General features: G+C 44.5%; 7 protein-coding genes across 23 annotated transcripts; 4 read left to right on the forward strand and 3 right to left on the reverse strand.

Annotated features, from left to right (window-relative positions):
• The first annotated feature begins 203 nt into the window (after nt 1-203).
• Nucleotides 204-2,535, forward strand: eIF2D (eukaryotic translation initiation factor 2D). Its single transcript, XM_020955825.2, has 2 exons — nt 204-832; nt 890-2,535. Exons 1-2 carry the CDS (start codon nt 433-435, stop codon nt 2,191-2,193), a joined length of 1,704 nt encoding a protein of 567 aa, XP_020811484.2. The 5' UTR covers nt 204-432; the 3' UTR covers nt 2,194-2,535.
• On the reverse strand, nt 2,238-3,495 carry Pglym78 (phosphoglyceromutase 78). The gene is made up of 3 exons (XM_020955826.2): nt 3,323-3,495; nt 2,703-3,200; nt 2,238-2,596 (listed from the first exon to the last, which is right to left on the reverse strand). The coding sequence occupies exons 1-3, from the start codon at nt 3,423-3,425 to the stop codon at nt 2,430-2,432; spliced, it is 768 nt and encodes a 255-aa protein (XP_020811485.1). The 5' UTR covers nt 3,426-3,495; the 3' UTR covers nt 2,238-2,429.
• A 287-nt stretch (nt 3,496-3,782) lies between these two features.
• Nucleotides 3,783-4,926, forward strand: LOC110186743 (uncharacterized). The gene is made up of 2 exons (XM_020956008.2): nt 3,783-4,025; nt 4,114-4,926. The coding sequence occupies exons 1-2, from the start codon at nt 3,922-3,924 to the stop codon at nt 4,805-4,807; spliced, it is 798 nt and encodes a 265-aa protein (XP_020811667.2). The 5' UTR covers nt 3,783-3,921; the 3' UTR covers nt 4,808-4,926.
• A 120-nt stretch (nt 4,927-5,046) lies between these two features.
• LOC110186653 (endoplasmic reticulum GDP-fucose transporter) lies at nt 5,047-6,229 on the forward strand. Its single transcript, XM_020955918.2, has one exon. The coding sequence runs from the start codon at nt 5,140-5,142 to the stop codon at nt 6,133-6,135; it is 996 nt and encodes a 331-aa protein (XP_020811577.1). The 5' UTR covers nt 5,047-5,139; the 3' UTR covers nt 6,136-6,229.
• superdeath (Suppressor of ER stress-induced death) lies at nt 6,143-14,258 on the reverse strand. 2 transcript variants are annotated; one of them, XM_020955917.2, is made up of 8 exons: nt 13,668-14,258; nt 9,167-9,875; nt 8,950-9,105; nt 8,117-8,833; nt 7,398-8,061; nt 7,131-7,333; nt 6,716-7,024; nt 6,143-6,664 (listed from the first exon to the last, which is right to left on the reverse strand). In XM_020955917.2, exons 2-8 carry the CDS (start codon nt 9,865-9,867, stop codon nt 6,436-6,438), a joined length of 2,979 nt encoding a protein of 992 aa, XP_020811576.2. In that variant the 5' UTR covers nt 9,868-9,875; nt 13,668-14,258; the 3' UTR covers nt 6,143-6,435. The 2 variants fall into 2 exon arrangements, with proteins under 2 accessions (XP_020811576.2, XP_020811575.2); XM_020955916.2 differs by having other exon boundaries at nt 13,559-14,140.
• Nucleotides 14,118-15,441, forward strand: Alg13 (Alg13 UDP-N-acetylglucosaminyltransferase subunit). Its single transcript, XM_020955423.2, has one exon. It carries the CDS (start codon nt 14,394-14,396, stop codon nt 14,907-14,909), a length of 516 nt encoding a protein of 171 aa, XP_020811082.1. The 5' UTR covers nt 14,118-14,393; the 3' UTR covers nt 14,910-15,441.
• Nucleotides 14,983-23,616, reverse strand: Vha100-1 (V-type ATPase subunit a family protein Vha100-1). Of its 16 annotated transcripts, none has more exons than XM_020955417.2 (12): nt 23,488-23,616; nt 22,840-22,972; nt 22,425-22,601; nt 22,127-22,255; nt 19,496-19,596; nt 18,552-18,593; nt 17,992-18,118; nt 16,768-17,923; nt 16,481-16,698; nt 15,714-15,924; nt 15,482-15,653; nt 14,983-15,415 (listed from the first exon to the last, which is right to left on the reverse strand). In XM_020955417.2, exons 2-12 carry the CDS (start codon nt 22,954-22,956, stop codon nt 15,310-15,312), a joined length of 2,556 nt encoding a protein of 851 aa, XP_020811076.2. In that variant the 5' UTR covers nt 22,957-22,972; nt 23,488-23,616; the 3' UTR covers nt 14,983-15,309. The 16 variants fall into 16 exon arrangements, with proteins under 16 accessions (XP_020811076.2, XP_086696381.1, XP_086696380.1 ...); XM_086840255.1 differs by having other exon boundaries at nt 23,026-23,559; XM_086840254.1 differs by having other exon boundaries at nt 23,196-23,547.
• Nucleotides 23,617-23,637: the final 21 nt, after the last annotated feature.

Here is a 23,637-nt window from a genome sequence, read left to right on the forward strand (position 1 = left end):
AGGATGTTTCAATAAATTGTGAATTTTTCTTGGAAGCGTTAAGTGAGCAAATTATCTGGAAGTTCAATATGATTTTTATGGCTGGTTAAATTTAAAATTGTTTTTTGAATAAGAACAATTTTACTTATTAATAAAATATTAAGGGAATACTCGTATTTTGGAAACAGGAAATTACATTAAAAAAAAAAATTTAAAAATTGTAATAAAACAAATAATTTAATTGAAGATTTGGAATTGGAATCTTAATTCAAGAAATTCCAGAAATTTAACGCCGACTCCCACTACTAATTTCCATCTTAGCTCTAATTGAAAACAAAGCCAAGAGCGCATCACTGGCTGGCACATTGTTTGTTTTTGTTTCCACTGTGGCATGTGCCAACCTCCAATCTTTCCAGCGCGCAGCATAGAACACCACATCGGGGCACCAGACAGATGTTTCTCAAGCCGTACAGACCCAAGAGCAGTGCGGCGCTCAAGGGATCCGAAAGCAAGAAGTTTCGGCAGCGCCTGGAAGCGGCATACCCACATGTGTCCATCGAGCTGCTCGTGCCGGCAAAGGCGGCGGTAACGCAGCTTAAAATCCTCACGCACGGTGGCGTCCAGAGCATCGTCTACTGTGTGGAGAAGCAACCGATGTTCTTTGAACTGGATGGCGGCCAACTAGTGCCCACCCTGTACGCGCTGTGGTCCGTGCCTGACCTTCTGCCGTACTTCACCACGCACGAGGGTGTACTGCCGAAGCTGACCAACGGAGCGGACCTGATGCTGCCGGGTGTGGTGCCCCTGGGCGTGGGGCTGAACATGTACGGTCACTACAAAAAGGGGCAGTTGAGTGAGTACCAGGATAGAAGTTCGTACAGGATATATCCCTAACCTTGAACCGTTTCAGTGGCTGTGAACCTCACAAACAATAGGTCGGCGGTGGGTCTTGGTCAGTTGGCCCGCTCCAGCGACGAGTTGTACATGTGCGGGGGCCATGGCGTGGCCATCAAGATGTTGCATCTGTTTGGGGACAAGCTCTGGTCTCATGAGCCCAGTATGGTGCAGCAAATCCCACTTGTAAGGACCAAGGCCTTGTCCGGCGAGGATTTCCCAGCACTCGGTTCTGAACTTGAGCGGAAAAAGGCTGCGCCCGCAGCTCCTGCAAACTTTGCCTCTGTAACGCAAACAGAAGATCTGGAGGCAGGGACTGCTTCGTTGTCGCTAGTCCCCGATTCCTGGGAGGAAGCCGACGAGGAGAAGGAGAATAAGGTGGATGAGGAGAAGGGGGAGTCCACGCCCGATACAATACTGAAGAACGCTTTCCTCGCTGCATTGAAGAACCACGGAAAGAAGCTTCCTCTGCCCCTGCTAACCAGCAACTTCTACCGACTCTACGTGGTCACTGAGGCCGCCGAGCAGATTGACCTTAAGAAGACGCGCTACAAGAAGCTCTCCAATTTCCTGGCCGAGATGGTAGATCAGGGGTTTATTGTGGTGCGCGAGGAGAGCAAGGGTGTGGATAAGATCACTTCCGTGGACTTGGAACATCCAGAAGTTGTGAACTTTATCACCGATGTCAAGGCGAATGAGGCAAATGGAGCGGCGTCCGAGACGCCTCTATTCCACTCGGAGCTGAAGGAGATGTATATTGTGACGGATGCAACGGCGGCCTTTTTCACCAAGCTGAACTTCAAGCGCGGAGAGGGAATCCCTGCGGGCCAAATCAAGAAGATTGTTCGGGAGTACGTGAGCAAGCACGGTTTGCTTCATCCCCTGACGAAACTGGTGAAACCAGACGAAACACTGATCGAGCTTTATGGCGACCGGGAGGCCTCGCTTAGCGAGATGTGCTCCCTGATCATCAGCAAAATGGAGCACTCGTACCAGATGTGCAGTGGAAAAGACACCAGCGGCAAGCCCCTCATCCAAATGTCCCTCGCCACGCGATCCGGCAACAAGAAGGTAACGCTTGTGAGCAACATCGAGGCATACGGCATCATCCTGGCAGAGTTCATCAAGCTCTGCAAGCAGGGAGCAGCAGCCAGCACCAGTGTGGTGAAGCTGCCGCACCAGAAGCACGAACAGCTCCAGATCCAGGGCAACCAGGTGCGTTTCGTGCACACCCTCCTCACCGAAACGTATAAGGTGCCTCCCAAGTGCATCCTGGGCCTCGAACTGGCCAAGGATGGCAAGAAGAACAAGAAGAAGTGATCCCTTCAATAAACAAATATAGAGACTCCTCCTTCGAAATTGTGTTGGGTGTGTGTAATAATAAATTATTTAATAACTTTAGTTGGGATTTAAACCAATTATTCTGCTACGCGAACAACAACAACGAGTAGGATATAGTGGGATAGATATTGAACACAGAGAGCACCGTCTCAGACCCATATCTTCCCCCGTCTGATTTGTGCCGGTTTTTGTGTGTGATTCGATAAGGAAAGCTTCTACTTGGCCTTGCCCTGGGCAGCCACAGCCTCGATGGCCTTCTTGACGGTCTCCTCGTCACCAAGGAACTGCATTGAAACCACCGGCTTGAAGTTCTCGTCCAGCTCGTAGACGAAGGGGATGCCTGTTGGCAGGTTCAAAGCCATTATGGCGTCTTCAGACAGGTCTGAAAGAGAGGAAATAGAAAGGTATTAAATCAATATTAAAATGTTTCCAAAAGTATGCTACAATATTAAAATAAGCTTAATATTTTCATCAATTTTAGTACTCACTGTCTAAATGCTTGACGATACCGCGCAGGCTGTTGCCGTGGGCAGCAATCAGGATGCGCTTGCCCTCCTTCATTTGAGGAATGATGACGTCGTTCCAGTAGGGCAGCGTACGCTCAATGGTCAGCTTAAGAGACTCGAACTGAGGGAACTCCTCCGGCTTGGGTCCATCGGCATAGCGGGGATCCTTTACGATGTTCTCGTAGTACGGATGGCCCGGCTCCATTGCTGGTGGCGGGGTATCGAAGCTGCGACGCCAGATCTGCACCTGAGCCTCACCATACTTGGCTGCGGTCTCGGCCTTGTTCAGACCAGTGAGTCCACCGTAGTGGCGCTCGTTCAGGCGCCACGTCTTCTGGATGGGGATCTCCTTGTGGCCGCTGGCCTGCAGGATGCTAGCCAGTGTAACCTGGGCGCGGGTCAGCACCGAGGTGTGGGCCACATCGAATTCCAGACCGGCTTCCTTGACGGCCTTGCCGGCGGCTAGAGCCTCCTCCTTGCCTATTAACACAAGACCATATTAAGTATACGACGCGTTGGATAATCAGCACTGAGGGCACTTGTTCTACAGTGCAAAGGTTCCCTATAGCAGCGGGACGGACTGTCCTTGATGTAATAATCACCTTTCTCGCTGAGATTGGCATCGAACCAGCCGCAGAACTGATTCTTCTGGTTCCACTCGGACTCGCCGTGGCGCACCATTACGATCTTGTACTTGCCACCCATGGTGTTGTTAGCTGTGCTTAAAAATCTGCGGAAAATTGTGTACACTTTCACTTGGCTAACAAATTGAACTGCGAAAATTCGGCGGAAACCCAGTCGATGGGGGTGGACTGGCAGGGTTGCCATACTGTGGGTGAAGTGGTGACTTGGATTTTTTTGACTTTTCTTGCCCTATGGGTTCCTGTTATTTATGTCATGCACCTTAAAACGCTCTACATCATAAACAGCGTCCGCTAGGCCCTCTAGACGCCATTAAAAATGCAAAGAATCTTTGGAAAAGTCCCTTAAGTGATTGACCTTGGCCACGGTCAACGGCGAGCCGTGATGCCAGACGCCCCAGTTGGCAGGCTCCGCTAGCTCCAACAGGTTGGCAGCGCCCCATCGGCTGTTATCGCTGACTGCCCATCACCACTTGTGTTTTGATTTGCGCTTCTTCCACGGGAAAACGCTTTTTTCAAATTCTACCCCCTAAACTTAAGGGAAATCTTTGAATAAAATCATGTGCGATAAGGTGACGGCTATATGCAATTGGCCCCAGACGGCGGGCAACGAGCTGTCCCAGCTGGTGGCCACCCGTCTATCCGACGACGATGTCTTTGTAAAGTGAGAGACAAAGGATTTTCACGCCCTGAAAACTGGTTTTTCCGCCGCCACTGATTAAGCAACTTCCTTTGTTTGCACACACACACAGGCCGGATCTTGACGATGTGATTAATGAGGAGCGTGCCGTGCTGTTTGCAAGTTCGGAGAGACCCCCGCCGCCTTGCGAGCTGAGGTTCCAAATTGCGACCCGCTACAAAATTGCCGCTCTGACGCTGATCTGTAGTGCTCCCAAGGTGGAGCTGTTCATAGGGCCGTCACAGGAGTACTTCGAAACAATCTACGGAATCTGCGTGGAAGAGGAGGATGCGGAGGTGCCAGTGCGTCCCTATCGCTACGACATGGAGATCGACCGTTCGGGAATCAATGATATAAATCTCAAATTACTCACCGCCTCCAACGAGATCTGCGTTTACGGATCCATGCTGCACGTGGCCCCGAATCCGAATGGAATCACAACCCAGCTGCCAAGGCCAGTGGATCTACTCCGCATCCAGGAGCTGCTGCAAAAGGGAGGCAGTCAGTCCAAAGATGAGGAGCATGCCGACAAGCTGCAGCATTTCATGTCGCTCATTAAAGGTGGATCTCCGCAGGCGGAGGCTACTGTTGCTCCTCCTCCAACTCCCGCAGCTCCCTGTGCTGATATGTCGATCCTTAAGGAACTCATAGACAAGCGATTCCTGCAGCTAAACCAGCTTGTGACCAAGCGGCTGGATGACTTTGAGGCCAAGCAAGCGGAGAAGCTGGATAAAATCATTGCCCTGCTGGAGAAGCAGCAATCGTAATATTTATTTTACCATTCATACATGCAAATATTTGTTCGTGAAAATCATTAATCATTGTAATTTGTAATTTTGTAAAAAAAGACTGTTGGTGCATAAATTTCGAATGTGATTAAAATTAAGTTAGAAATTGTATTTCATTTATTCCAAATTTGAATTTCGCTACCAGATATTCAGCTGTTTCTTATTACGATGATGTGCTATCGATAACTTCTCGATAACCACCTGTTGGCTTTGTTTACGTTTTCGTTGGGCTGGCCAAAAAGAAAGTTGGCTCAAAAGCTCGACATGGCCTATATTAGGGTCACAGTTAGTAGTAGTATTTCGTTGTTTCGATGAGTTTGTCCCCACGCTCTGTTCTGGCCGTCGGGGGCGTCTTCCTGGGCTGCTGCAGTGGCGTGGTGTTCCTGGAACTTCTGGTAAAGCTGGATCCGGGAGCCGGCAACCTGGTTACAGCCACCCAGTTCGCCTTCATAGCTCTCGAGGGCTTCATCTTCACCTCAAAGTTCGGTCGGGCCAAACGGGTGATCGATCTGAGAAGCTATGTCCTCCTGGTGGCAATGTTTTTCCTCACCAGCGTTTGCAATAACTACGTATTCCAGTACAATGTACCTATGACGCTCCACATGATAATACGCGGCGGTTCCCTCATATCCAACATGTGCCTGGGAACGCTGGTGCTAAAGAGGAGGTACAGGATCAGCCAATACATATCGGTGCTCATGATCACCGTGGGAATATTCATCTGCACCTACTATTCAAGTCAGGAGGTTGCGGACCACAAGGATTACAGGGAAGTGGACATCTTTTGGTGGCTGGTGGGCGTACTGCTCTTGGTGCTGGCCCTGTTCATCTCCTCCTACATGGGCATTACCCAGGAGCTCCTGTACCGGAAACATGGGAGCCAATGTGCCCGGGAAGCTCTCTACTATACTCATTTGTTGCCGCTTCCCGCCTTCTTCCTGATGCACGACAACATAAGGACGCACTGGAGTCTAGCCTTTGAGGGGGACACCTACCGCCTGCCCCTGCTGGGCCTGGCTGTACCCCTTTTCCTTCTCTATTTAGTAGGCAATGTGCTGGCCCAGCATCTGTGCATTAGCTCTGTGTACTCGCTGACAACGGAATGCAGCTCGCTGACGGTCACCCTCATCCTGACCCTGCGCAAGTTCATCTCCCTGGTGTTCTCCATCGTGTACTTCAGGAATCCCTTCACCCTGTACCACTGGCTGGGTACTGTACTCGTTTTTGTGGGCACACTGATGTTTGCAAATGTGATCAAAGCTCCAATGAGGGCGGAGCCACAAGCTGAAGCTGTGAAACAGGATTAGACCTGACTTTTGTGACGAACAATGATATAATTCCATTTACATTTTACATTTAAGTACAAGTACAAGTAATTACAGAATAAAATTAAAATTAAAAGACTCGCTCATAATTTTTATGAAGAAAAGGGGTTAATAAAAAAGTGATGTTGCTCTCTTCTCTCTGGACGATCGATCTTTGGCGAAAACTCGATAAAAAACTAGACATAAATGCGTAATTGCAGCTGCGGAACATTTTAATACTGGTTGCAGCCTTGCTTGATCCAGCCAAGCCGCCGGATCATTGCTATCCGCTCCCCGCTCCCCTTACGCCCGTGCCGATTCATTCTCCAACCACTTGACAATGGACTTGTAGTTCTTGTTCATCCAATCCACGCTCGTCTCCATCTGTTCGACGATCTGCTGGATGGGCCGGTCGTAGTCCCAATGGGCATCCTTTACAAAGTTCTCGAACTCGCTCAGCTGGAACTTGGTGTTCCAGCGCTTCGTGGTGAACTTGAAGAGTGTGTGGATGTTGGACATCTGGTTACCCATGCTGAAAAGGATGCTATAGCATATGTCTTTATTGTGGAGAAGAAATACTTACTAGGTTTTGATTTCCTGCCAGTTGTTGCGCAGAAAATCAAAGGCTATCTGCTGACCCACCACCGTGTTAGAAACAGCAGCAAATACCCGGAAAAGATCCTGTTTACGGATATGCTGGCCGGCTGTGCCACGACGCAGGAAACGATAGAGCAGCCACGGCTCCCTGGAACAGCCTAGGGCACTCAGCAGCAGGTCCTTTTCTCCGGGCACATTGGTCTTTAGGTAACGCTCAAATGCAAAGTCCCACTCATGCTCCGTGCCATACTGGATGGCCGAGCAGTAAACGACACCACGGAGATTCGGAACTATGCTGGAAAGGTAAGAAAGAATACATATAATACAGAAAATAGAGTTAGGTTTTGGAGAGAGCTCTACTTTAGAGTGATTATTTTTTTGCTTTTAAAACCTTTACTTACGGATTATTGGCATCCGGATTGGGAGTCTGCACCCAGTTCTGGAAGTGTCTGCTGGCCTCCGCGATGCACTCCTGATGGCCCAAATGACAGGCCATGCCCAAGACATCAGCACGCTTAAGCTGCACCAATATATCCGCTGGATCCGCCGAGTCCTGAAAGCCCACCTGTTCGTAGACCTTTGATAGTTGCTTTAGCAAATAGTTCTGTAAAAAATCAGATCCGTATTAGAGAGGTTTACTCCTTCAACAGTAAATAAATATGAGCCACCTTAATCAGATCATAGTCTCCAGAGTTGACGAACATGGAATCGATAAAGATAAAGTTGCTAATGGCCGCCTTCCAGGGCACATGTCCCGTCTCGTGCGCCAAGTAGCGGGTAAGATTCATGGCAGTGTCATAGGAGAGGTAGGATCCCCGGGCCAGATTCAGAACATCGTCAATCAGTTGTGCTCGATTCGCTGGTGCGATTTCCTCAAAGTGTTCCCTATCCATCAGATGTCCGGTGATAGCACGCCAGTTGTCCAGGTCGTAGTTCACTCGGTAGTAGCCCGTCTGCTGGATATTGAAGATGAACCACTTGGCGGTGGAGAGGTTACGGTTCTCTAGCTCGTACAACTTGGTGCGTGGCATCCATGTGGTCGGCCGAGTGTTGGCGAAATTCAGCTCCGCAGCAGTGGTAAAAGTGATGGGAATCCACCATAGCAGGCTCTCGTCCTCCTTGGTCGTATTGGTGTACACAAAGCGCACTTGCTCAAGACGAATGACATTGGAGTTGGGATGCCGGGATACCTTAACCACCGGGTAACCCGTTTGCAGGGTCCATGTATCCATGATCTCTTTCACACTACGGCTGTGATCCAGCAATCCAGAAGATTTGGCCTCGTTGGTGAGGAAGCGCCAAAGATCGTCCTGGGTGGCGGAGTTGTAGGCCCTGAAAAGGCAGAAACACATAATCTCTAAGGGAACTGTCAGTAATCTCCACTTACATCTCCTGCAGATATTTGCTAAGCCCGCGACGGAACACTGGATTCGTGAGAAAGTGCGCCATCATGCGAATAATGGTCGATCCCTTGGCGTAGGAGATGCGATCGAATATCTCCGAGATCTCCTGTGGATTGAACACTTCATGCGAGATCTTGTGGGATGTGGAGAGAGCATCCAGCTGGAATACCGTCTGCAATTCGTTAACCACAAACTGATCCAATTGTTTCCACTCGGGGGCAACTGCATCGGCTGTCAGATATTCCATGTAGCTAGCGAATCCTTCGTTCAGCCAGATATCAGACCACCAGCTGGGCGTTACCAGGTTACCGAACCACTGATGGGCCAACTCGTGGCCCACCACCGAGGCCACACGCTGTTTGTTGTTGGCCGTGGCCACCCCTGGATCGTACAGCATCGCCGTCTCCCTGAAGGTAATAAGACCCCAGTTCTCCATGGCTCCTGCCTGGAACTCTGGCAAAGCAATCATATCGATCTTGGGCAAAGGGAATGTCACGTTGAAAAAGTCCTGCAGGAATGTAAGAATCCTTGGGCCCACACTTAGGGCATACTCCGCCGACTTGATGGCATCCGCTCTTGCCCACACTGAGAAATTACCCGAGGAAATGTGCGTGAAGTCGGATATGGCATAGGCCACCAGGTATGTAGACATGGGCAGCGATTCCGCAAAGTGATCCCACACGTAGCTGGGCAGGGTGGCGCTAATATAGAGAGATTATTGGGTTAAAAGTTCAGGAATATATTAGCTTTTTTGTAATTCTATTAAAAAGAAAGCCTTTAAAGGTATTTACTGGAAAATTATTCAAAGAATACTCACTGATCGTTGGTGGCCACAATGGGCATGTTGGAGACAGTGGTCATGTTCCGCGGTCGAGCTATATGTAGGGTGAAGTTGGCCTTCAAGGCGGGCTCATCGAAGCAGGGAAAGGCTCGTCTGGCGTCCGTGGCCTGGAACTGGGTTGAGGCCACCCATCTGCAAGAAGCCCAAAATAGTTACGATTTTTTCTGCGCGAATTTTGTTAATAACTCCCCACCTTGTTTCATTTTGCACCTCGTAGGAGCTGCGATAGAATCCCTGTAGGTAGTCCTCAATGATACCGCCGAAGCGTAGGTACACCACATACTCAGCGCCCTTCAGCAGCTTGTCATACAACTCAATGACGAAGAACTGCTTCGCACCCACTAGGTACTGCTTATGGATCCTTAGGCTATCCCCATCCAGCTCCCCATTGGGCAACACCCGACGAACGGAGGCGTCGTGGCGCGAAATGTTGAGTTCTTCGGCATGCATGGTGATGTTGTAGCAATCCTCCAGCACTTTGATCCGGATCTGGACGCTGCCGGTGAAGCTGAAGTTGCCGCTAAGCAGCGGCTCCAGCGTTATGTTGTACTTCAGTGGGCGAATGGAGCGCGGTAGTCTGACATCTCGGTCATACTTGGGCCTTCCATCTTCCTGGCCCGACTTCAGCTTATTCCTCAGATGGACACTGGTGCAGACGATGTCCTCGCCCGGCGCTGGTTCTAGCTGGGCACAAGTTGCAAAGTTGTAGACAATAAAGCCTACGGCCAGCAGGGTACAGATGAAAAAGGAGGCCAGCAGGATGGCAGTGGTCAGGGAGAGATGAAAGCGACGCCCTGGTCGTGAGAATGTTGTGGTCGTGGTGGGCGTGGCAGCATTGGTAGAGCGATTCTCCATGCTGAGATTCTCGTGGAGGGGTATTTCCTTGACGACCATGGCGAAGGCTGAAATATAAGATTTAATTAAGATTTTATTATTAACAAGAAAGGAAGCTAACTTCGGCACGCCGAAGTTTATATACCCTTGCAGATAGAACTTCTATGAATAAAAAACCATACAATATAAATGATATATATTTGTGTTAAAAAACAATGAAGTAATACCTGCTTTCATTGTATTCACCTATACATATTATATTTTCAGTTTTACATTCAAAGATTTGCATTTTTCCTCTACATCAAACGATCGTTTGTATGGCACCTATATGATATAATAGTCCGATTTTCATGAAATTTGACACAAAATTTAAGACTAATATAAAATGCCTATACCTAAAATTTGATGAAAGTCAGTTGAAAACTGAAAAGGTTATAAATTTAATTGTATTAATTTCTCGATCGTTCCTATGGGAGCTATATGATATAGTAGTCCGATTTTCATAAAATTTTATGCAAAATTGTAGAGTATAGTAGAATGGCTATATCTCAAATTTGATCCAATTCTATTGAAAACTGAAAAAGTTAAAAATTTTTTTGTAAAAATTTTCCGATCGTTCCTATGGCAGCTATATGATATAGTCGTCCGATCCGGCCCGTTCCGACATATATACGAGTGAGAGTATATAGAAGGCTAACTACAAAGTTTCATTCAGATAGCTTCAAAACTGAGAGACTAGTTTGCGTAGAAACGGACAGACGGACAGACGGACAGAAGGACAGACGGACAGACGGACAGACGGACAGACGGACAGACGGACATGGCTAGATCGACTCGGCTGTTGATCCTGATCAAGAATATATATACTTTATATAGTCGGAGGTGCCTCCTTCACTGCGTTGCAAACTTCTGACTGAAATTATAATACCCTGCAAGGGTATAAAAATAATCGGAAATGGTGTCTAAATGTCTTAAATAGAAACCAGTTTTCCTGTTGAACTGTAACCTATCCCCGATCCTGTAAGTATGAAGAACTTGTCGGTTAGTTAAGTCCTTAAGCACTCCACCACTTCCACTTCCACTTCTCTATCCACATCCACTTCCGCCCTGGAAGCTCCGTAATGTGATATGCAACTGCAGGTTGCTCGCCTTGCAATCTCGGATCCACTTAAGTGGTTTCTCTGGCCTCGAGGCCAACCCCTTTGGCTGTCTTGTGTCATCATCATCTGCGGGGGTTTCGATTTAATTGCACAATTTGTCCCTGAGCCGCCGTGTCCTTTTGCGGTCAACCAGCTAAGGGGAAGCCACACAGGAAGGACTCCTTGCGAAGACAGTTTTGTTTTTTGTTTTCGAGTAGGAAATCGCTTAGTTTGTCGATAACGCAACTGATTCATTAGCTCATTCTCTGAGGGAACGACTCACATTATACATATGTACATATATTTAGTAGCAAAAAATGAATTGTTCATATAATGTGGGCCTTAGAGGATTATTTATGACCAGTTTTAAAAGCGGGTATATTGCTTCTAAGGTCTAAATATAAATAAGATATCTGAAATAAACTAATTTTTATCTGCTTTTTGAAAATTAAAACCAAAACAAAGTTTAAAAACCTTTCAAAACACTTTGCTTCCTAACAATGCATTGTACATATAGAACCGATAGAACAATGGTCATAATAAACAGCTAAAGTTACTGGCCCAGTTGATAACTGGCTTCGGCTGGAGGAGCACACACTTATGTCACCAGGCTGGTTTTTGTGTGGAGACCTCTCTAGACATGCATCTGGTTAGATGGGTTAAGCGTATACCAAGGGGTGTTTCCCGCAACGTCAGTCGCGCAAATTTAATATATATCTAAATTCTTGATATTTCCCATTCAGCAGAGAAGTTGTGCTTGAAGTTAGCCAAGTCTCTGTCGGATCAGAGACGTAGTGCGTTGGTTTTTCCAAATTACATAGCAAACATGGGGGGTTTTAGTCTTAAAGCATGTATGTTACATTCCTTTCCCATAAATATTTACAATTAATTTTGATCATTTTAAACCAAAAACTTGCTAAACAAACAGAAGCAGTGAATAAGATAGAAGATGATTTGGAATATAAACAAATTTCTGTTTTGATCTATAAGCTTATCAAAATGTCAGTGCCCCCGTGAACCTTCTTTTCTTTAGTCTGATATATATGAACAAGTATTATTCCTTTAATCTGACAGAGATTGTGAGCTTAACTAGAAGACCGGGCCGAGCCTCTAAAGAGACAGACAGAACTCCCAGCACGCTGCTATTATCAATTGGCAAAAGTTTAAGCACAAATTGAGCGGGGCAACAACATGGTCGTAAATCAACTCATATTCATGCAAATACGTCCGCCGGGCTAATTGAGTTATGACATTAATTTGATCAGCTTATGCTGCTGGGCTGCGTTACTCTTCTCCTTCGGGTTATATATATTTTGTTTCTTTTTTTTATTTTTGCAAATTACTGCAATTAAACGCCGCCGCCAAACTACGTACAGAAGTCGGACCCATTCGACACTGTGACCTTCGCTGCTGCAAATGATACTATGTCACCCACTGAGGCTCCATTCCATTCCCTTGCGGATGGGATTCCCTGGGCCTCCCGTTGGGGATCCAATTTATAGCAATATTTCATTGATAAACTGCGTGTAATGCCTCCGGCTATGTGCCAAGCATATGGCGATGAATAGAGTTTAAGCACTGACGAAACCCCCAAGTTGGGTTCTCTTTAATATAACATTATTTTGTGTTTTAGGAAAACTTTGGTATAATAACATTTAAAATTGTGGAACAATATTGTTTTCAAATATCTAATTAATATAAAATAAACTGATTAAGCTTTTAATTTGTAATATTTCCATCTTAATTTAGATGGATCACTTCAGTGCGGGTAATAAACACAAGGATAAAAAATGTATACAAAAAATAACAACCCTTGGATTGACATTTATAATTCTCCCCAATAACATTTTACAGTTTCTTTCAGTGCAGTGCGATTAATTAACACAAGGACATGGATAACTGCGGGGTACGGGAAAGCGAACATTGACAAATCATTGGACCGATTCCCAAGGGGGCACAGTAGGGGGATGCTGGAGACACGCAGAATGGAGAACGAAGAAGAGCAGAAGACATGTAAATATTGGCTCTTTGCACACACCCACGATTAAGACATTCATTTTTAATCGCTCTATTTTTCCCTGTCTCTCCCCGTCCCAAAAATCCAAGAGAGAGACAATTTATTGACCGCTGACTGATGTGTCTCTGTGTGCCTATGTATGTGTGGGTGTGTCCACGATTGGCCAAGAGGGCGGGGGGTTGGAATATAAAGAATCGATCGCGATCGCCAGTCCGCCGCATAATTTGCACGGGTGCTCTAATTGGATTTGGGGCAGCGGCAGCAGCAGCAGCAGCATCCCATATGATTTCTACAAATTTGGATAGTCAATTTGGCAAGCGATCGGCCATAAATTGGCGATATTTAGGGGAGGAAAGTTTTCGGGGCCGGTAAAGCGTTTATGGTCAATAATTCCAGTCTTATTCCAATGCCTTGGCGCTGGAAAGCTCTTCGTCTGTCTATTTGTTTGTTGTTGTCTTTTCCTTTCCCATTAATCGTTGCCAGATGCCGCCCGCCACGGGCAAACTTGAGAATTGTTTGCAAAATAAACAAAAAATAAACGGCGCGAGTGCAGAAATAAAAACTGAATTAAATGAAGTGTTGATTAGTCAATTACCTTCCGACGTGCAAACAGCAGCCGGCACCTACACACTCGCAGGCGCTCGCTCACACACACTTGTACACACCCGCACACACCGCAGAAACGTGGGAATAATTTAATTTACCGTTAGATGATGGGAACGACTCTCCTGCACCTTCACAGCTATGCACAGCACGGCGAAGTTTGTTGCACTAATTGAATTAAACGTAAACAAATCACTGGCACTGACTAATCACTAAACGGAGCACAGATTTTATCCCGAATTGTTAAAATTTTGTTTTCCCCGGGAGCAGCGCGAACCGTTACGGGTAACGGTTCAAAACGGAATAAACAGAAAGCGAGACACAAGCTTTCGTCGGCAGCATAATGAGTGAGCGAGCAGAGATCACATTCGCTTTAGTGAGTGCGAGGGAGAGCAAATACTTTTATTTGCAAGCTTCTTATTATTATTTTGTTTTTTTCTCATGTATTTATGATTATTATGATGTTAATTGATTATATTTATTACTTTCATACAGAAGTATGAATTTTACGTTTAACGGTTTGCTAAAAGAGCTAAAAGGCTAGAGCTGGGAGAAAACCGATTTCAGCGTCGATATCGATCATCGATTTCGTTTCACAAAACGCCAGCAGCATATTAAGTGATTTATGCTTTTTTTTAAGATTTATTTATTTTTTGTATTATTTTCGCTCACATTACTTGCTAATTTTTCCGGTGTTTGTACTCTACTAGTTTGTACTATTTTTAAATCGAAGGCGGACATGGTCATACTAAATAAAACATCAAGAAGAAGAAGAACTTTTAAACAGCTGACTGCTGTTTTTATTTGATTTACATTTTTAAGAAATAATGCAGTTAAATACTGTTTATATTACCGTGGGCACCACAAAATTCGATGACCTGATAGGCGTCGTAAAATCGGAACCTTCTCTCAGAGCTCTGCAGGCACGTAAGTGCCGAAAACTCATGGTGCAACATGGCAATTCAGAGCCTTTGGCGGATGAGGAAACCCAACTGATAAGCAAAAGATACGGAATCCAGGTGGAACAATACAAATTCCGGCCGAATCAGGAGGATATAAGGGCTGCTGACCTAATTATTGGACATGCCGGGGCTGGAACTTGCATGGACATACTGAACAACCAAAAATATGGACTGATTGTGATCAACGATAAGCTAATGGACAATCATCAACTGGAGCTGGCCCGGCAACTGGCCGCTGAGAACTATATCTACTACTGTGGGGTCACGGATGTGAGCGCTAAGCTGGCCACGTTGGATTTTGAAGCCCTGAGACCCTACGAAACGCAACCCCAAAATATGCAGAAATTCGTTCAAGCTTTAAATGATCTCATGACTGGTTAAAGACTTTATTTTTAAATAAACAACGCTTATTTATACTTGAAGAGACATTCCCCAAAAGAACTAAATTCTATGCTTTTTGTTGCCAACCCCCAGTGGAGTTAGCTTTAGCTATTTATTTATATGTTTATATGTTATATAGAGTACATTTAATAAACACGGCAAACACGTCTACGAAGAACAGTAATTGATTATTATTGGCAAGGCTTAACGCTTGCTTGGGGCTAAAATGAGATAGATAAATTCACGGCGAAAGCGTTACTGTAACTTGGTAATTAAATTCCACACTCGATATATCTTTGCTTATTTGGATAAATTGTTAATTTCATGTGTGTGCATAATGAGACTCTGAAGATGCTTTGGTTGTTTGCTCCCAAATTTGGGCTTCGTATTCTTGTTGCGCTTACTCCGCATCGGTGCCGGCAGCTCCGTTCTCAATGATGGCATCGAACGAGAAGGGCTGGAATGCATAGCCCTGACCCTTGTAGAACTTGCTTTGGAACTCCACCCTGAAAAAAGTACCCGGTAATCAGCAAATCTCTCAAGTCAGATAATAATAATCCCCCACAACTCACCAATGCAGACGCAGCGTGTGCAAGAAGGCCGACAAGCCTTCCATGAGCACCAAAATGCCAACGGTTAAAATGGCCCAAAAGGCAAACACGCAGGTCAAAACGACACCGCCGACCCAGCCCTCTTGCTTCAGTCCAATGGATAGAACCATGGTCCACAACACCTCAGCTAGCTCTATATTAATAAGAAATAAATTTAATTATTACCCCAAACGATCAGGATATAAATACGAACGGGCATGCGCCAGAGAGAGCGCCCACAAACGTAGATACGAAGCTGTGTGGGAGACCGAACCAAGAACATACTCGATGGTGTGAATGCTCTGGTGTATGAAGATCTCCGAAAGCTCTTCCTCCTCCTCGTGGCCACCGCCACCGCCGTGAGAGCCTCCATTTGACACACCGCCAGTCTCCGCATCGGACGTGGCACCGGCAATGGGCTGCACCTGGAAAGTAAATAATTGGTTAGCGTTGTTTAATGATGACTCCTAAAGGGGAAAATCTTTTAAACTACAGCCGAACTTCCTTAAACTTCAAACAGCAAAAAAACTTCATTAAAATTTTATCTATACAGATTAGGGGGGCTACACTACACTTTATTGATAACATATCGATATTTAACGTGCAAGTCCGTAGAAAAATATATCAATATGACATTGTCGGACTTTTCCGCTCAATATGCATGACCTCTCTAGAAATAAGACCTTGAAGAAAAGGCAAGTTCGACTGGGACATGTACAAACAAACGACACGACTAACCTCTTCCTTTGGATTTGTGGATTGGAGTGTTTTTTTAGTTTGTTGGTGTGGATTTTGGTTTTGGGATTTTGTTAATTTTATTGTTAATCGGGAAGCATAAATGAAACGAGAAGCAGTTAGTAATAATAATAATAACGTGGATAGCAGAGGGATGTATGTTGATGTTGATGTGTTCTCAGGTTCGGTGGTGAATTTGATGAACTACTCTGGAACTTTGGAAGTTTTGGAGCGGTTACTACTTACATTCGCCTGCTTGCGTGCCTGCATAATGAGCAACGGCTTGGCCAGCAGCATCACGGGGATACAACCAACGGCCACCAAAACGAACAAGACCTGGATATAGTGCTGACCCAAGAACATGTACACCTCACATTTTTCCGGCACCGGCTTAGGTGTATTGAACAGAACCATGTCGATAAAGGTAATCAGAATAGAGGGGGCACAAGCCTCGTTGTAAGGTTCTGTAAATATGGATCATGGGGTAAGTGTATTCTAAGATATATATTCTTAAACTTTCAAGAATTACTCACTTTCATTGGTGGCCGCAAACTTAATCCATTTGATAAACATCAGCAGTACCATGTAGAAGAAAAGGAGCAGCAGGAAGACCAACTGCGGTATGAACTCATAGATCATGGAAATCCTGTTCCGGAAGTAGGTGTGATTGTGCCAGCTCATAATCACACCAAAGATCATGTGAATAACACCGAATATAATGGAAATCTTCATCTTGTAGGCATTGTGAAAAATGATCTTGTTGGCATTGGCAACCTGCCAAATGGGATCCATGCCGAAAGGATAGGGAGCGCCCTCGTAATCACCTTTGGGATTCAGCTGGAGGAACTTGTTCTCCATTACCGTCGACTTGTTGTAAGACATGTGCCAGTGGGATCCGAATATATTTAGCGACTTGGAGAAAATGTCATTGTAGATGAGACCCGTGTACATCGAGAACACGCCCATAAGGAAGATGATATAACGTCCGCCAAAGAAGATGTTCCAAATCTCATTGTCCGTTTTCTGGGCAGCCAGACCCTTCTCCTTTCGTATCATCCAGAGTCCAAATAGCGCCATAATGGCGCCGTGTCCCAAATCACCAAACATGACGGCAAATAGGAAGGGGAAGGTGATGATGGTGTAGGGAGCCGGGTTCATTTCCCGATAACTGGCCACGCCATACGCATCGATCAGAGCCTGGAAGGCCTTGGTGAACTTATTGGTTCGATTGTAGGTTGGCGGATTCTCAAACGTTTGCATTCGATTGAGAATCGGCGGCACCGACGATCCTGACCGCTCGGTGCCCCGCCGCAGGGCAAGCTGAATAGTCTCAATATCCAGCAATGGCACCCAACACTCGGCAATTAGACACTTCTGCGTCACGTCCAAATTGAAGAGATTCAGGGTGTGGTAGATGGCTTTGATCTTGCGCACCTTGACGAACCAGTTCTTTAGGTTCTTGGCAGCGGCCACTAGCACGCGATGACGATGATCCTGGGTCTGGCCCAGCACAGTGTTCAGGTCCTCGATTCGCGTCATCACACCCATGGCCATTTCACGGCGATCGGCTGGGGCCTCGGGACATGGATAGAGCGTGGCACGGAAGCCCTCGCAAATCTTCTTGACGCGCGTCTTCAGCTGGTCGCCCTGGAAGAAGATGATGAACACCGACTTGTGCACCTGGTCGCCCTGCAAAATTTGTAAAAAGAAAGGTTAGGTCATAATATATATTGAAGGAGAAAAGTCCGGTAACTTACATTGGTAGGATCCTCCAGTGGTGTTTCGATCATGGCCTGGCGCAAAAAGACATTGCCACGACAGGCGCGCCAAAGCATCCGCTCAAAGGCCGGCAGCCGTTCACGCAGAATGACACCAGCCACGAAGCTAAAGGGAAAAGAGGGATTAGTCAAACTGCTCCTTAAAATGGAAAAAGTACCAAAAACAGAGTCATTCCGGTTGTTATTTACGAAACAAATAAGGAAAACTAAACTCTCAAGCACAAGTTACCAATGGACGCGCGAGGCGAGAGCGGGAATCTGGGAAACGGGTTAAATGAGAGACTCTGGGAAGGATCCCTGGGATAAATGGAGTGGTTATGTGGACAACTGAGTTCTGGGCGAGATGCGGGACGGTGCAGGGTGACTTGGCAAGGCAAGGCAAGGCGAGGCGAGCGAAGCCAATGACAGATGTCTCTATATATACAGCTGATAGATCGATTGATTAACAGATACGGAGGATACGGATACAGATACGATTGATGAGCGCTGCTATACGACTGATTGATTGGCCTAGTCTGGTAGGGTCAGAGGGTACCAACCATGGCATAAAATCCTCACGTTCGTTCGATTTCTCCATGTAACTAAATACACACATTTAATTTTTTTTTGTTTTGTTTTTGGGGGGAAGAGAGAGGAGCATAAGAAGAGAACGACGTTTAATTTAGTTTTTGATATCATTTTTGTTTTGCACAACTTGGCACAGAAAATTATTGCTTGAGAAACTCCGAAAGAGACTTCAAGCTGGTCTGGATGGAACAAATGGTTGTTGGCATGGTTTTTAGTTAGTCTTAGCTCGGTGCGCAGCATTAGATTAGTTTTGGCGGCAAGTAAAGCAATAATTTTGTGTGGCATTTCATTTGGTTAGGAGCTAAAGAACGTATAAAAAATATTTACAGTAAAAGCTTCCCTCGGGTGGACACTATTTCTAACTATATTTTGTATCTTAACATTAATATATAGCTCAATAATTGAATACATAGCTTAAAACCTTATGATTTTATTGAGTCTAGGAATATAGATCGAGAGGAAAAGTCCACTTAGATATGTCGACACAAAACGATAAAAAAAACATATTCAAAATTGATTTATAGCAATAATTAATATTGCAACATTAAAGCAAAGTTTGTGATAAGTTCTTTATAGACTACAATATTGTACTGAAAAAAAATAGATTCAAGTTAGATATTAATATAGTATATATATTCTATTGTGGAAAACAATTATAATTTCCATTCGCAAAGTTAAGAATTTGTTCATATTATTAAATTTTTATATTTTCCGTAGATCCCAAGGAATATTATTTTGATTTCTCATTAAGCACTTTATAAACTTCTATTACCTAAGCACATCTTCGAAATTTAATAATTAATAAGCAATACAACTATTTGTCCACCCAAAAACCGAGTTCTTAGTGTAAAGGTCTATGGCGATGCCTGCCCAATCTTGGATTCAAACGTCTCGATGCTGGATGCTGGATACATACCCTAGCTGAACGGGACCCATGGAGGCACCGGCGGTGCGCGCCTCGTCGGTAATTAAGGCGCGGGTCATCGACTCGGTCGTTTGGTTTACGCCGCCTTCTTGCTAGAAATTGGTAATGGTATTTTTGGGCAAAAGTTCATTCATACGTTCCGAGTTGGCGCTCGGATAAGGGGTTAGTACTGAATAGTAGTGGAACCGCATCCGCATTAAGATTGTTTTTGGGGGAAAGGAAGTGGGATTTTGGGGTGGAGTGGATAGATTATACATATATATTTAGCATATGGAAACACCGACACCGAAAGTTATGTGTGCTTTATGTTTGAGATCAATTTCGATAGCCTATCATCGACAGAGGGGGAAAGGACATGGAACACAACAACAGCGACGAAAACAGCGAAAGAGTGAGAGTGGAGGAGGAGAGCAGGAGGACGGAGAGCGAGAGCGCGTCTTGGTCTTGGCCTGAGTTTAGATTTAGTTTCCCCCAAGTCCGGTCATATCTCAGCGTCCTTTTTGAATATTTACCCAAGCTTCAAATTCTGTCCCGGCTGGCTGGCTCGGACACCCTCCTCGCCTAGCAGCTGCGCCTGCTCGTCCTCGTTCTGGTTGTCGGCCATCTGCGGATATCGCCGATATTTGCTGGATGAGTACGTTGCGCCACTCGATTTGTAAACCGTGGGCACCGACTTGGTCCACACACACCAAACCAAAAATGTGCAGGTGACAGGTGGCCGAGGCAGAGGCGGTAGTAGAGTGTGGTGTTTTTTCATGTGGTGCATTTTGCAGTGTGTGTTTTTTTGTTGTAACGTCAGGGGTCGGGATTGGGTTGATTGATTCGATTGATCGATTGATGATGGAAAAACAAAAACGTAAAGAAAACGCATAATAAAATAACCAAATATATCAATAATAGGTAAATAATAAAGTTGGCACATAATTACATACATCTAGGTATATTTATAAACATTTGTGTGTGGGAAAGAATAAGATGAGCTCAAAAAAAAACCCTTCTTTTAATGTAATTTGGTCACAACCATAAGATGCGTAAGATATTTTTATGCCGACGCTAGATCTGGCTCCAGGTACTCATACATTTTTTAACTTTTAAGATTATTGAAAACAGCAATTATTTGTGAATTAAAAGTATATCATTTTAACAGTTCATTATGTGTAAATTTCCAACATGTTTATTCTTTATATATAAATTATTTATATACCCTTGCAGGGTATTATAGTTTCAGTCAGAAGTTTGCAACGCAGTGAAGGAGTCACCTCCGATCATGTAAGGTATATATATTATTGTTCAGCATCAACAGCCGAGTCGAATCATTAAGTAACTATGACCACTAAGTATCTATGACCAGTAAGAAACTATGATCACTAAGTATCTATGACCAGAAACTATGTATGATCAATTACTAACTTTGAACACTAATAAACAATGACTTGCAACTTTTGGAACAACACATTTCTGACACTTGGCCGGCAGAAGTCACTTCCTTCCGGGGATGTTAGAACTAGTTGGGAATCATATGCACTTATGTGCGAGATCTGTTTTGGAGCAAATTTAAGAGCAAGCTATTTGAATGAAACTATGGAGTTATTTTTCTATATAATTTTACTAGTATATAAGTCAGGGCATGGCGAATCGGTGGACTATATATATACATATATATATCTGCCATAGGGACGTTAGACAAATTTTAAGAAACAAATGATCACTTTTCCAGTTTTCAACCGATTTTCATCAAATTTGATATATAGCCATTATATATTAATCTAGAATTTCTAGAATCGGACTACTATTTAACTGCGAATGTAAAACTTTAAATATAAAATGTATAGGTGCATGAAATGAAAGCAGGCATTACTTCATTGTTTTTTAACGTAAATATAAATAATTTATATTGCATTCATTCCTAGTGCTCGAAGTCCAATCTGCAAGTGTATATAAACTTCGGCGTGCCGAAGTAAGCTTCCATTCTTGTTATTTATTTATTATATTTATATATATTTTAGCAATATAAAATAAATGAACATGTAGTTTCTTAGTAAATGAACAACAGTTTTAAAACTTTTGTAGTCGTAAAATATTTCAAAGAGATGATTTATATTGGAAAACCGTCGAGTTTGGTATAAAATGCATGACATTTGACTTTTCAGAGTTTATTAGTTTTTATACATTTCCCTTTTTTGCCTGTTTCTTAGAAAACAAAATAATAGAATAATAGAACAGAAACAATAACCATCAACAAACTGATATCAAACGCACAACTAGGAATTATTTGTACAAACTCAAACTGAGAGGGGGTAAAAAAGCACATTGTGTTTTTGGTTTGCCTTGGGGGAAGCGGAATAGGAGCAGCAAAGGTTTCATGCAGAGAGTGGACTTGGACGGGGACGGGGATTAAACTGTTTGGAGAGTGTGTGTGGTTAAGGGTGGAGGGGAAGCCGTGACTGCCACACTTGTGTCTCATGTTATTGTTAAGAATATATGGTTAGTTGGTTGGCCTGGCTTAAGCCCCTACGGCTGCCATATATGTTAGTTCGAAATCGGTTTGCCGATCGGTAATATTAGTGGGGAAGCCTCCGCCATAAATTAGCTGTCAATGTCCACTTAATTGCGACCACTCACCTCATCGAAAAAGACCTGGGTCTTGCGAAGAATATGCTTTAGCTCGGTCAGCTCCAGGAAATTGCGCTTCAAAGCCTCAGCATTTTGATTCACCTCTCTCAGCTCGTTCTCCAGCTTCTCAAAGGTGGCCTGGTAGGAAAGAAGGGCACGGAAGCCATACAAGGTAAGTAAGCGGTTAGCAAGACAGTTGAGAGAGATCAATATATGTATCAATTTCATATGGGTATATTTTTTTTACAAAACTTTGTACCTTTTGTGTTTTTTGTAATACCCATAAACTCTTTTAAGTCCCACTCACCTCTAAATCAATCATTTCACGAGGCTGAGGAGCCTCGGGACTCTCGCCGGTGTCCAGCATGGGTATGCCATCCTTCTTGATCTCCTTTTCGAGATAGCGCAGCTTGCGCTCCATTTCATCGCACCGACGGACCTCATTAACGAACTTTCGCTGAAAGGCATTCACATCCGGATTGAGCTGTATGGGTTCGAGGGAGAATTCTTTATTATTTAGAAGTACCAGAATCTTAGTATTGAAGTTCCACCCACAAACTATAAATTTTGAAATTAAATGAACCAGGAAATGTTAGGAGACGCTACTAATGAGTCCATAAACAAGTCGCACAATTCCTGTAGCTTTATAAATATATACATCTATGAGCATATGTGTAGAGCACCTATAGAAATCTTAAATTCATGTAGTGTTTAATACTCACATCGCGGAACTGCACCAATCCAAGCTCGCCCAACTCCGAGACGCAGGCGTAGGCCGCTTCACTTTGCAGAAAGAGCTGGCACAGTGCCATCTCTTCGCTCCGGAACAGGGAACCCATCTTGGCAGCCTGGTATCTGCGAATCCGAAGGACCAATAATCGTTTAATTATATTTATGTATGTACATGCATATATATATATGTTTATATATGCGCCGCACTTTCTCAGTTCAATTTTATGTGTGTATATGTATGTATTTATGATTCACGGTCACGTAAAACCACGGCTGCAATCTGCCCATTCGTCCCGTTCCTGGAACGAATCGCGGCTTTGTCATAAAAACATATGTATATATTCACTCTGATTTGATTATCGCTTTTGGGGCGGACGTCCACTTGTCCACCCCTTCTCGTCGACGCGATATCTGTAATCTATATAGTATAAACGGTCGCAGATTCGATTTCTATACCCAACGAACATATTGATTTTTCACCGCCGAACGCAGACACAAAAAGAAAGTGCTACGTTGGACCCGGATGCCAACGGTTGGCGGCGGTCGGAATATTGTTAAAACACCTCGCTTTTTCACTATCTTGATCGATTCAGGATTGTCAACGCGTCTACTTCCGTCGAATATGAGCAATTAATTACCAAATTCCTTAAAATATAAATAAATTCGTCCAGCAGCAACAAACCGAGCGAAGAAAAAAATATTATTAGTGTGACCAGAGAGCAAACGGTCAAAAAAGTTTTATAGATGTTCACAATAGATGGTCCTAGCTATTACTTTGTAGCTATTTT

This window comes from Drosophila serrata, unplaced genomic scaffold (assembly GCF_035046125.1).
Source record: "Drosophila serrata isolate PLE 108 unplaced genomic scaffold, ASM3504612v1 contig_382, whole genome shotgun sequence".
NCBI lineage: Eukaryota > Metazoa > Arthropoda > Insecta > Diptera > Drosophilidae > Drosophila > Drosophila serrata.